Raw genomic sequence first — 13,104 nt, 5'->3', positions numbered from 1 at the left:
TATTTGTGTGGTGCAGAGGATCGATCTCAGTGCCTCATGCATGCTAAGCAAGCACTCTACCACTGAGCTACAGCCCCAGCCCCATGTGTTTATGGAACCAATTGCAGAAGACAATATTTATTCATGCACTTAAATTAAAATTTGCTTACAAACCATGGGCTAATTGGACATTACTTCTGAATTTCATAAAGGCAAATGAAAGCTGATATTTACACACAGATACTCTGAAATGATATTTCATAATTTCATCAAAAAATAAATAAAACCAATGGTCATAGTCCAGAGGTGCTGCTATGGACTAAATTATGCCCTTCTCAAATTAACATACTGAAACCCTAACACCCAATGTAAAGGTACTTGGAGATGAGGCCTTTTCAAAATAATTAGGTTCGATGGGGTCAGGAGGGTGGGGCCTTTGCAACAGAATTAGCACCCTTGTAAGAAGTGAAAACAGAATTTGCGTATTTGTGCCCATGTGTCCTTTGTCCACCCATCTATCTGTGCCTCTTTTTTTCTCACCTTGCTACATGAGGACACAGGAAAAGTCACTTCACTAAGAAATGATCATGCTGCCAATTTGATCTTAGACGTCTAGCTCCAGAACTGTGAGAAATAAATTCTGTTGTTTAAGCCACACAGTCCATGTTATTTTTTATGCCATCCTGTGCTAATTAAGGCAGCAGCCTAAGAAGACATGAGGACCTGGAACAAAAAAAAAAAAAAAGGATATCAATTAAAAACTGGGAAAATCTGAATAAAGTATGGGCTTTCATTAATAATAATGTGTCAATATTGGTTCATTAATTGTAACAAATGTACCACACTGATATTAGGATTTTAATAGGTGAAACTGAGTGTGGTGTACATGGAGCTTTCTATACATTTTGTAATTCTTCTTCTGTTAATCTAAAACCATACTACAAAAAAAGAAATTTTCTTAAATGACACCTAATGTCCGTCTTTAATCTCCCCCTAAAAAATTATCATTTCTTTATTCTCCATACAAATGGCTTTCTGGTTCTCAGTTATGGTCTAGAATATATCTTTATCCATTAGTGTTAGCAGAAAAGAAATTCTCTATAAGTCATTACTTAGTGAAACTAAAATTGTACTGTGTAGCTAAGGTCTTTTGTACACATAATCTGATAAAAAGAACCACCTGGTATTCATTATCATCAGCCATTAACATTGAACAATTACAGATTCTTAAAAATATTTAGAGGGCATAAACACAGACAAGGAACTACAACTGACTAAAAAGGAAAAGAAAATATCTCACTTAATGAGCAAAAGAACTGTAAAAAAAAATTAGAATAATTTTTATTATGTATCAAAATTTCCAAGAGCTTTAAGAGAATATTTAGATCAGAAGGAGCTGAGGAAGTAAGGAAGTGAGCACTTTCAGATGCTGCTGGTCAGCTATAAACTGGAACAAACAGAAAGTAAAGTGATAGTATGTACCAAGAGTCATGAAAATAGTCCAAACCCTTAACTTTCTTCTAGGAAGGACTTCAAGGACTTGTAAGTAATTCTCTGAAAATATCTTCATTTGTAATCTGAATGAATAGTAATAACATTAGTATGTAAAACTAGTGAATGAAAAATTAAATTAAGGAATCACTATACAGCCATTAAAACTAAGGCTTTTAGAGATCTGTGTTTATAAGATATTAAATGAAAAAGTAAAAAATATAATTGCGTACAAGGATAGAGGTAAGTGACAGCATAATGCTAATAGTAATTTTCTCTGAGTTTAGAGACTGTGGGCAGTTTGTTTTCTTCATCATACATTTATATATTTTTGACTTTTCTACAGTAATATGTTTCTCTTTCAATTAAAAGCTGGGAAATAAGATTACCTCTTCATTTAACCATTGCTTCCTTTTTAGTTTAATTAAATGTTTAGCAATTTTTTAAAATAAATTGATACACTAAGGTGGGCACAGTGGCCCATGCCTGTTATCCCAGTTGCTTATGAGGCTGGGGCAGGAGGATTGCGAGTTCAAAGGCAGCCTCAGCAAAAGCAAGGTGCTAAGCAACTCAGTGAGACCTTGCCTCTAAATAAAATACAAAATAGGGCTGGGGATGTGACTCAGCGGTCCAGTACCCCTGAGTTCAATCCCTGGTTCCCCCAAACCACTCCCCCCCACAAAAAAATTGATACATTAAATCTCTTAGAAAAGAGTAACTAAAGAAAATGCACCAGCAGTCAGATAAAATAGTCTTTTCTGCTCTTCATGCAATTCCCATTAAGTTCTAAATTCTTCCCACAGTGGTCAGGGAATGGTTGAATCACTCAGTCCAGCTATGTAGTATAGGGCTGGGCCTTCTCTCTTTCTACAGGCTTGGCCTCCAGAGCCAGGGAGATAATTTATATTCCCCCTTTCCCTCAATGAATTCCAACTATAGTGGGAGGAAAAGTTTTTTGCTTGGAAATTTCTCATTCTCATCTTATAAAATCTAATTCTAGGGAATCATTATTTGGGGTTAAGTATTGCTTGCACCTTGAGTTCTCTTACTGCATGCCCTTCTGAAAAGCAGGACAAATTAACTCTTACAATAAAGGACTCAAGTAACTTTCCATTATGGGAGCCTATACAGAAGAAAGGGAGGAAATATACAAATGAACACACAAGGAAAGCAGAAGAAAAATTTCCCCTACTTTACTAATCTGCTCTGGACAGTCCTGGAATACTGATTTAAACTGAACCCTTAACAGGTTGTGAGAACATGTTTCCATGAAATGAAACAAAGGATGAGTATCATTCTATGTAAATTTTCTCATCCAAGATTATGAGAAAAATGTGATAGTCCCAATAGACACAAAGATAAATTACGTGATGCCAGCTACCATAGAAACGAAAAATTATTTTTCAGGAAACTCTCATCCTGGATAATGAACACGTGTACATATACACATAGACCACTTTGTGCTAAACAGTCAAAAATAATCCAATAAACTGGCATAACTTCTTGAAAAACAACTTCAGCTATCTTTGCATAATCTGAATTCCAAACAGCAGCCCTTTCCACCTCTCAGTGAGCTGCCACATATACTGACCAAACCCTGAGATCATCAAATTTCCTTCTTGAGTTCTCAATCATTTCTGTAAAATGAGTCTTTCTGTAAAAGAGGCTTTCTCTCCCAAGCATAATTAATCCAAATATCACTAGATTTACATATTTTTTATTTGCTTGTTTATACAAACTCCTGATGTATATTTTGACCCAATATCCACTGGTTTTTGTTTTATTTTCTACTAAGCAGCTAGAAATACTTTGACATTTCAAAAAGTTTATGATGATATGTTAGGCTTGCATTTTGGGAAATGTGTTAACTTTTATATCTCATTTCCTCCTTTGTTGTAGATAACTCTTCTTCCATTTTTCAGAAGGCTTTATTAATAACTTTCTTTATAATTAGCATTTCTGGCTTAGGTGAAGTATAAATCTACCAGTAGTTACTTCCATATACAGAGAGCTATCTTGAGAGCACAGTCATGAGTAGGCTTAGGAACAAACAGTGCTTATGGTAACAAAGGTTAATAGATGAGTAGAAATCTGTGAGTGTAGCCTATTATTCTCATTATCATCAAAGTCCTGACAATCAAATTCTCTTTTCAACTAAAGACAATAAATGATGCTGATCTTATACATATATTTAAATTTAGTTTAAGCAATTAATAACTGCTTTAAAACTGTTCTTCTCATATTTTTCCTGTATTGTGTTCCACATAAAAATTCATTTGAGACTTGACCTAGCACACATGGATCTCTAGCTGAGGGCAAATTCCTTGAAATTATACTTACTACATGCAACACTAATATTTCTGTCTTTTTTCCTTTTCTTTTTCTGTTTTTTGGGATGCCAGTTGTGACCCACTCAATTCAATTCATTGCTCCTTAAAGCGTGAGAAACCAGAGGTGGAAGCCACTGCTTTAAAGCCCTACATTGGCAGGTGATGCTGTTGGCAACTTACTGTTTGACAGTAGCTCAGGAAAAGTCTTCTCTTTTGTTCTCTTCCCTTCACTCTTCTATCCTCACTTACTCCCTAAACACTGCCTTTGCATTCTTTTCATTTAACTCATTGCTGCCATCACTACTTCTGCAAAACAAATCTCCCCCAAATGAAGTGGCTTATATTTAAAACAAAAACCATTTTCTTGGACTCAAATTCTATGCATCAGGAATTGATAAAGAGCACCAAGGGGTGTCCAGCCTCTATTCCATCCTGTTTAGCCTCAAGTGAAAACCCAAGGCTAGGGTGACTCAGTGACTGAAGGTAATGCCATACACTCATATACCTGGCAGTGACACCACCAACTCACAGACGGAAGGCAGAGTCAGGTAAGATGCACTCCTCATGTGGGCATAAGTATTTCAGCTTACAAGGTAAAACACTTCCTGACTTAGTAGTAATGTGATACCTGTTTGGATTCTATTAGTTACAGTGAGTCATAAATGTACTTGATTTAAGGGCAAGTAAAATGAACTCCACCTCTTGGTGGCAGAGTGGCAAAGTTCCAAAGGAACATGTGGGACAGGTTATTCCACAAATTCACCAATTCCAGAGGTAAAGATCCAACAGTCTTCTATGTAGCTAGATCCATATGTTTATCAACTGGCACTTCAAACAAAATGAATCCAAACTTGAGTCAACCTCCTCTTATACTACCTCAGTACCATTGGAGAAGAAAGAACTTTATGTTGTATTATAGGCAAATATGCCAGAAGCATTTCATCATAAAATGTAAGCAGATGCAAGGAGAGAACTCAAAGTAGCATGGCAGCTTCATATAGTCTAAGGAATTCTGTCCCATATGTGACAGACATATTTCATAGTCAATATCAGTAAAAAGAGGGACAAACAGCCTTTCCTCATGTCTAGAGTTAACAGTTTCTGTTGACAGTTAAGTAGCAATTTCAGTAGCTATATATAATTTTAAATATTCCTACTTCCCTCTCCCTCCCATCCCTGACAACATTCGCTCCCTTGAAAAGGCTCTACTATTCAGATCCAACATCACCATTTTTTCTTTTCATATAAGTTAAGAAGCCTTCTGGTGACTAGAAAGGCAACTTCAAGAGTTCACAGAAGTAATTTTCAAACTGCTACGTGGACCACTGATATCCCCAAGACTCTTCCAGAGATTCATGAAGTCAACATCATTTTTATAACAGTATTAATAATTATCTTCCTTTTTCACTGTGTTCACATCTGCACTCATGGCACAAAGCAATGATGTATACAACTGCTGATGTCTTAGCATGAATGAATGAAGCAAAGCAGTGCTCCCAGAGAGTACCAAGAGTCACTGCATTCTTTTTTTTAAATCCTTAATGTTTATTTTTTTATTATTATTAGTTGTTCAAAACATTACAAAGCTCTTGACATATCATATTTCATACATTTGATTCAAGTGGATTATGAACTCCCATTTTTACCCCATATACAGATTGCAGAATCACATCGGTTACACATCCACGTTTTTACATACTGCCATACTAGTGTCTGTTGTATTCTGCTGCCCTTCCTATCCTCTACTCTCTCCCCTCCCCTCCCATCTTCTCTCTCTACCCCATCTACTGTAATTCATTTCTCTCTCTTGTTTTTTTCCCTTTCCCCTCACTTCTTCTTATATCTAATTTTGTATAACAATGAGGGTCTCCTTCCATTTCCATGCAATTTCCGTTCTCTCTCCCTTTCCCTCCCACCTCTCATCCCTGTTTAATGGTAATCTTCTTCTCATGCTCTTACTCCCTGCTCTGTTCTTAGTTGTCCTCCTTATATCAAAGAAGACATTTGGCATTTGTTTTTTAGGGACTGGCTAGCTTCACTTAGCATAATCTGCTCTAATGCCATCCATTTCCCTGCAAATGCCATGATTTTGTCATTTTTTAGTGCTGAGTAATACTCCATTGTGTATAAATGCCACATTTTTTTTTTATCCATTTATCTATTGAAGGGCATCTAGGTTGGTTCCACAGTCTAGCTATTGTGAATTGTGCTGCTATGAACATCGATGTAGCTGTATCCCTATAGTGCGCACTTTTAAGGTCTTTGGGGAATAGTCCGAGAAGGGGAATAGCTGGGTCAAATGGTGGTTCCTTTCCCAGATTTCCCAGGAATCTCCGTACTGCTTTCCAAATTGGCCGCACCAATTTGCATTCCCACCAGCAATGTACAAGTGTACCCTTTTCCCCACATCCTCACCAGCACTTGTTATTGTTTGACTTCATAATGGCTGCCATTCTTACTGGAGTGAGATGGTATCTTAGGGTGGTTTTGATTTGCATCTCTCTGACTGCTAGAGATGGTGAGCATTTTTTCATGTACTTATTGATTGATTGTATATCCTCCTCCGAAAAGTGTCTGTTCAGATCCTTGGCCCATTTGTTAATTGGGTTATTTGTTTCCTTATTGTTTAATTTTCTGAGTTCTTTGTATACTCTGGATATTAGGGCTCTATCTGAAGTGTGAGGAGTAAAAATTTGTTCCCAGGATGTAGTCGTCACTGCATTCTTCAGATATGCTTTTTTTTTTTTTTTGTAATGCAAGCTTTATTTAAGAATGCACTTGATAAAGAGGTAAAATTCTTTCATTTTATTAAGCACCAATATTACCACCCATTTTATTAATTTGTTATGTAATAAAATGAGAAATATGCATGAAACATTGCAGCTAAATAGCAAAGGAAGATGCAATGTCCATGAAATGTATGTGTGTGGTTGTTCAGCTGCAAGATAAGCTAGCTGTTCTTTTCATGGACTATCTCCTTACCACAATTACTTGAAAGAAAAAATGATGAACTCCATCTAAATAAAGAAACAAGCAAAGACATGGCAATGTACTAGAAAACAAGACATCTGATTTTTTCCAAACATCACTGTCATGGAAAATAAGAAGGGGGATGAACTGCCCTAAAGGAGGACAAAGAAATGTAATAATCAAATATAATATGTGAACTTTGAATCCTCCTCCTCAGCTGCAAAAAAAAAAAAAAATCTAAAAGACATTTTAACTCCCCCCAAAATTTGAATATGTACACGAGACAATTAGACAACATTGGGAAATCACTGATACTTTTCTTAGAATGACACAAATAATGTAGTTATATAAAAGGATATTTTTAGAACATGCATCTTAAGTTTTTAGTGGTAAAGTTATTATGATATTTACAATTTACTTTAAAATGTTCAGTTACTTTGCTTTGTATTTGAAAATTTTTACAATAAAAAAATACAAACAAGCATAAACAAGAAACACTATTAAATATATTTTTCTCATTTGCTCAATCTAACCAAGAAGTTTTTGTAGGGTCAAAGTAATTACTCTTGTCAAACATTAACAGTGAAGCAGTACCCAAAGCCAAGGGGTTAATGTTTTCAGAACTACCATATTATTCCAAAGAATCTCCCAGGGCCCAGATGCAGTCATGGCCTGCTTAATTAGTGTTTGTGAGTGTCTTAGGGGCATTTTTAGAATGCTGTCATTCAGGATGGAGCAAAGGGAATGGAGAGTAGAACTCAAGCAACCAAAATTAAATAACAGCTGACTTATTAATTTTAAAAAGAAAAAGATAGGTACGATTCCTTTTAGGGACACTGCATACTTCTTCCAGTGACTTATTTCAAAATTTGGGTTAAACACTCTTTTTTTTTTCATTTATAATGCACTTTGATATGAATTACCTCTTTGACTCCTTAAAAGTAACTTGTTAAATAGAGAGGTAAGAGATATTGCCATTTTACAGATTAAGAAAATGAGGCTTGGAAAGGATGTATGATTTGCCTGAGATCCCTTGGCTAGTAGTGAGCCCTGTTTCTCTCACACTTGACCAATATCCTCTAGCGTGTTCACTGAGTGGCTGTCTTACTCTTGGTGACATTCATTTCTCTGAACTTCTGACTAGATAGCCTAAAACTCATGAAAAATTGCAGATGTTCATAATTTGAACTAGAACAAATCTTAGTACCAGATCCCACTTGCTTACATCAGCAGAATGTTGGTGGGGTGAGAGATGAGAAGGAAGCCCAGTCTATGTAGGAGGCAGCCTACTGAAGTGGCCTCCTGGGCCAAAGCAGGGACAACTCTTCAAACACAATCATCTCACAGGGTCCCAGGACACGAAGGCAAATGAAAAGACAAGAGTGAGGCTGAGCAATCACATAAATAAGGACACACAAGGAATACTCTGGTGGTCAAGTCCACCCCTTGCAGTGCCTACTTAGAGTGCCTTGCAATCATAAAACTTTGTAACTGGGAGAAATTACCGATTTCATGGCTTTCATGAAACATAGAGGTCCACCAAATGTTTGCTTTGGCAGATTTTTTTTTTTCCTCCCAAAGGGCAGCCCACATAGTTGTCTGAGAAAAGCAGGCTTTGTTCTAAAGATTTACAGTGCTTCCCCAATGAAAACTGTAATTGACAACCACCAAGAGAAAACAATGCAAAACAATGAGAGCTCTGGTTTCTCCCAGTCTGCCAAGATGCATCTCAAAGAAGCACTGGCTTCTTAGGTTCCCTGGACTAGTGTTTAGCTCAGTCTTTATTTGGACACAGGCATAAGTAGATGCTTGGATATTAGAAGTTGATCATTCAAAGCAATCAAATCTTAAAAACCAAGATTTGTTCTTTCAAACTTCAAAGATAGGAAACTGTATTTAATTTTCATGCTCAGAATATCAGGTCCCTCCTCATAGAATAAGCATATCAGACAAAAGTGCAACCATACTTTTTCCATATAAAGGGACCCTAAAAGAAAAAGGAAATACACGATGAGCTCTTCAGAAATAGTTGCATGAGAATATTAAAGGCTCTGTTATTCAGTGGACTCATTATAGTATAAAAGTTCAAGTACCAGAGGGAGTGATTTTCATATGAATGTTGGGTGTTACCAGTCACAGAGAAGGGCCTATCATCTACATAGAGAACCAAGTCACATCAAGCAAGTAAGGGAAGCTGTGAGTGACAAGGTATAGAGAGGGCTGTTCAAATAAGGGACAGACATCACTGGACCCTTTTTCAAAGAAAACTTTGAAGATTTTGTTAGGCTTTTCTTATTGAACTGTCACAAGTAACAATACAATTGTAAATGAGTGGTGTTCAATGCCACATCACTGCCATTTATACACCAGCTGCCAATGGCTGCCCATGATGGGAAATTAGCATTTAAGAAGGAGTCAAGGTTACTGGCCTGACACACAGCCCAACAAGAACATTCTCAAATAAGATATGACACCCAACACAGCCACACAAATCAAAACCAAAGTGAAACTCATGTCTGAAAAAGAGAAGAGCAAAACAAAACAAAACTCCTCCTTTCTGAATATTCTTGATTCTCCAAACACTGTCCAGGTCAGGTCCCCAGAGTAAAAAGAAACAAACCAACCATGTGTTTCCAGTTGTATGATATAGATTAAATGAAGTGGAAGTGGAAGAGACAGAAAAAAATAACACAACTCATCCTTTTTCTAAACAGAAAGCAGAGAAAGAAAAAGGAGATGGGCACTCAAGGAGGGGGTCACTCTACCAGGAGACTTAACCTCTGAGTCTCTGTGTTCGTCTGTACAAGAAACCACACATCTAACTGCTCCTCAGAGCCTGAAGGTTTCATGGAGTTGCCTCTGAGGCAGCCACAGGGACACCAAATGACACAGGAAACTGGGCCTCATGCTTTCTCTTACTCAGGACACTTCAGAGTTGATCTGTTTTATACATGGCATTCTGAGTAAGACCTTCTGTTATGGGATTCTATTACCAAGATAATTAATAGCTATGTTAACAAAACCACCTTCTAGCAAGTCCTAGTCCAGACTGATGAAGAGTAAAAGTTAATATAGCTAAGAACTATCTTGGTAATAAAAAAAATTAAATTAACACACCTGTGGGCTTTTTTATCTTTATGATTATGTGATTTCTAGGTACCTCTTTGGAATATTATTATTAGAATTAACTCTTGGTTAGCTGATAATGTTGATCCCCAAATCTGTATATTAGGATCTCTTATGCTTACTTAAAAGGTAAGGAAACTGAAACTCAGTTAAGCCAAGTATCCCAAAATGACACAACTATGAATCACTGATATTAAAACCATTAAAGTCAATTCTATCCTTTTAGTTAAAAAATAAGCTTCACTGTAAAAAAAAAAAATTGTTACTTCATCACTATTACAATTATTTCTCCATGGAACATCAAGTTCTTCACTTTATTCCCTAAGAGTAAACACTTACCCTGGTGAGAAGAAATGAATAGCCACAAGTTCTGCCCAACAAGCAAATCTGTTGGGTACAGGAAAGCCCCAAATGTTGACAAAGCCTCCAGGGCAATAATGATTGTTAAGAACTTTTAAGGCAAACAAAACTCCTAAAAAAAAAAAAAAAAAAAAGAAGAAAGAACATAAAAATATCAACAATTTTAACGTGGAATTTACATTTACAAAGAAAATTAATTAAACATGACAATGATTATTCAATACATCTAACTTCATGCACTGAAACATAATCTTCTATTCCTTATAACCCAGCTTTTGTTAAAAGACAATGTTCAAGGCAGTCACCCCTTTGATGTTTCTTAACAAAAGTTCATAGGGACTTAGAGTGTGCTACCAAATACATAACACATAAAATGAGAATAAGATACCAGAAATGGTATTAAGTGCCACTGAATTCTATACTTTAATACAGATAATTTTACTGTAGATGCATTTTAACTCAATAAAAAATTACTAGTAATGTGTATTTTTCTAACCTCTATGGAAAGACATGTTGAAGGCAGAGTGTAAAAATTTTCTTTCTTCTCCCACAGTTAGATTAATATGGATACATTTTAGAAGGAAGGGGAGGAAGGGCAGGAAAAGTAGAAAGGAGGATTAGATTTAATGACTTCCTTCCTTCCCTTTACATTCTAATATTTAGAACACCTACTGTGAGTCCTCAAGGAAATTTCAGTTCCATGAAGTATCTGCAATGAGGGGGAAAGACGAGAGGCCACATGGCTAAAGTCATGCAAGCTGGGTTCAAACATCTACTACTGTATAACCTTGAGCTAGTTACCTCACTTTTTGGGGTCTTAGCTTCCTCAACTACAATATCAAGAGGATGCCATCTCCCTGTGGATCTTCCATGTGAATTAAATAGGATATATTATATAGAGTGACTATCACGGCTCCTAAAACATGGTGTGTGTGCCATGAAAGGGTGTGGTACATTTATTTTAATGAAATTGAGAGGCGGCACATGCATGACAGATCTTCTGGTGGCCTTGGACTGTTAGCAGTCCTTTCTTGCTTGCAGTTCTTGAGAATAACTGGAATGTGCTAAATGAAACATCCTGAGATAAATGGGAAGCTATCCAGATCAGTCCAGGTTCTGTTTTAGTCCCCTACTAGAACAGAATGTCCTTCAAAGCTTTGCTCAGTAACTCAGTAACTCATGGCCTCAGTAACTCAAGCCACCTGTGGTATAAGAGGAACACATACAGTCAAGACTCCATCTGCCCTGGGCAGCTTTCTGAGCCTTACAGAACCAGCTTCTCTTGTCCATTGCTGCCTATCTGTAAGTAATACATTTCTTCATGTAATCTGTTGTATATGGGTGTATTCTGTCTCACCAGACTTAGCCAAGATGGTAACCAGTGCACAGTGAATCTGCTTCACAGGCATACTAATCTTTTTTGAGAACTCCCTATCACAAATATATCTGTGGGTCCTTTTGTGGCCCTACCATTATGGGGCCAGTGCATGTTCCACCATGACATCTCCTACAAAACCACCTTCCAGCAAGTCCTAGTCCAAACTGACAAAAGAGTAAATGATGCAGCATATGACAGTTGCTGCAAAAATAATGTCCCTCCTGTGCTCCAATCAGCATGCTCTTCATGATGTAGGCCTAGCAACCCTTACCCTCTAAGGAGTAACCAACTAGAGACCTATGCATCCATGTGACCTTCACTGCCTTCATGCCTACTATCTCAGAAACTTGTCTGCCTTACCTGAGAAACCCACAGCACAGTTTCTTCTGTAGTCAGGCTCATCCATAAGTTCAGCAAAACCAAATTGCAAGAGCAAATACACCACCCCAGTGAGTAGGGAGAATGTACTGATGATGTAGGCAAACCATCTACTTCCCAGTCTTCTCTCCAGATTTATTCCTTTCCAGAGCATGGATGCCATATTGAAATACAAATGCCAATCATCAGCATGGTGAAAGGGAGAAAGCAGTAAACGTTGCCAGTCTTTTTGCTGGTAACACTTCTCCACGCTAAGGCAGGAGTTATACAGTGGCTTCATAGGATTCAAGAAGAACCAGATGTTGAGAGCCAAAGTTGCTAGTGTGACAGGTGGAATATTGTTGATCCCAACTTGGATGATTTGAGAAAGGAGCAAAATGAGCCCCATATTAATCCTTCTTGATCTTCGCTGCATAATTATATATCAGGAAAACAGCCCAGTGATGAGGAAATATGGTCAGATTTTAGTAATATGGAGAGGCATACAGACAGCTGAACCTAAAACATAATACATGTGAAAATCCATCAATTAAGAACAGGTACATGATAAGAAATTCATTTAAACATAAGCTCATGTTAGGTATACCATACTTCCTGTTCTGACAGAAAAATTGTCAGTGTCTTCCTGAGTAACATCCAGGATGCTGGCTGACATATTTCCTTCATTTTGCATTCTACCATAGAAATTGTTATCCCAAATTCCAATGGACTAGTTAACGGACAGGTATGCTTTTCTGACACACATATCATGAGACTGTAATGTGTCTTCCTTAAATGGATGGTGTTAGAGAAGATAATGCTAAGTAAAGTTAGCCAATCCCAAAAAACCAAATGCCAAATGTTTTCTCTGATATAAGGAGGCTGACTCATAGTGGGGTAAGAAGGGGGAGCATGGGAGGAATAGATGAATTCTAGATAGGGCAGAGGGGTGGGAGGGAAAGAGAGGGGGCATGGGATTAGCATGGATGGTGGTGTCATCATCCAAAGTACATGTATGTAGACACGAATTAGTGTCAACATACTTTATATACAACCAGAGATATGAAAAATTGTGCTGTATACATGTAATAATAATTGTAATGCATTTTGCTG

The 13,104-nt window shown here is 37.1% G+C and overlaps 1 protein-coding gene across 15 annotated transcripts in view; it reads right to left on the bottom strand.

The window, feature by feature from the left end:
- Nucleotides 1–13,104, bottom strand: part of Rhbdd1 (rhomboid domain containing 1) — a 122,413-nt gene that overhangs the window by 85,000 nt on the left and 24,309 nt on the right. For all 15 annotated transcript variants that reach the window (XM_040267947.2, XM_021727141.3, XM_078018120.1 and 12 more), the window contains 2 exons: nt 11,995–12,510; nt 10,236–10,368 (listed from right to left, as the gene is read on the bottom strand). In XM_040267947.2, the coding sequence (XP_040123881.1) occupies nt 10,236–10,368; nt 11,995–12,427 (566 nt within the window). In that variant the 5' untranslated portion in view covers nt 12,428–12,510. The remainder of the gene's footprint in view (nt 1–10,235; nt 10,369–11,994; nt 12,511–13,104) is intronic.

Source organism: Ictidomys tridecemlineatus, chromosome 7, assembly GCF_052094955.1.
Source record: "Ictidomys tridecemlineatus isolate mIctTri1 chromosome 7, mIctTri1.hap1, whole genome shotgun sequence".
Lineage (NCBI taxonomy): Eukaryota > Metazoa > Chordata > Mammalia > Rodentia > Sciuridae > Ictidomys > Ictidomys tridecemlineatus.
This window is presented reverse-complemented; position numbering and strand designations above follow the sequence as displayed.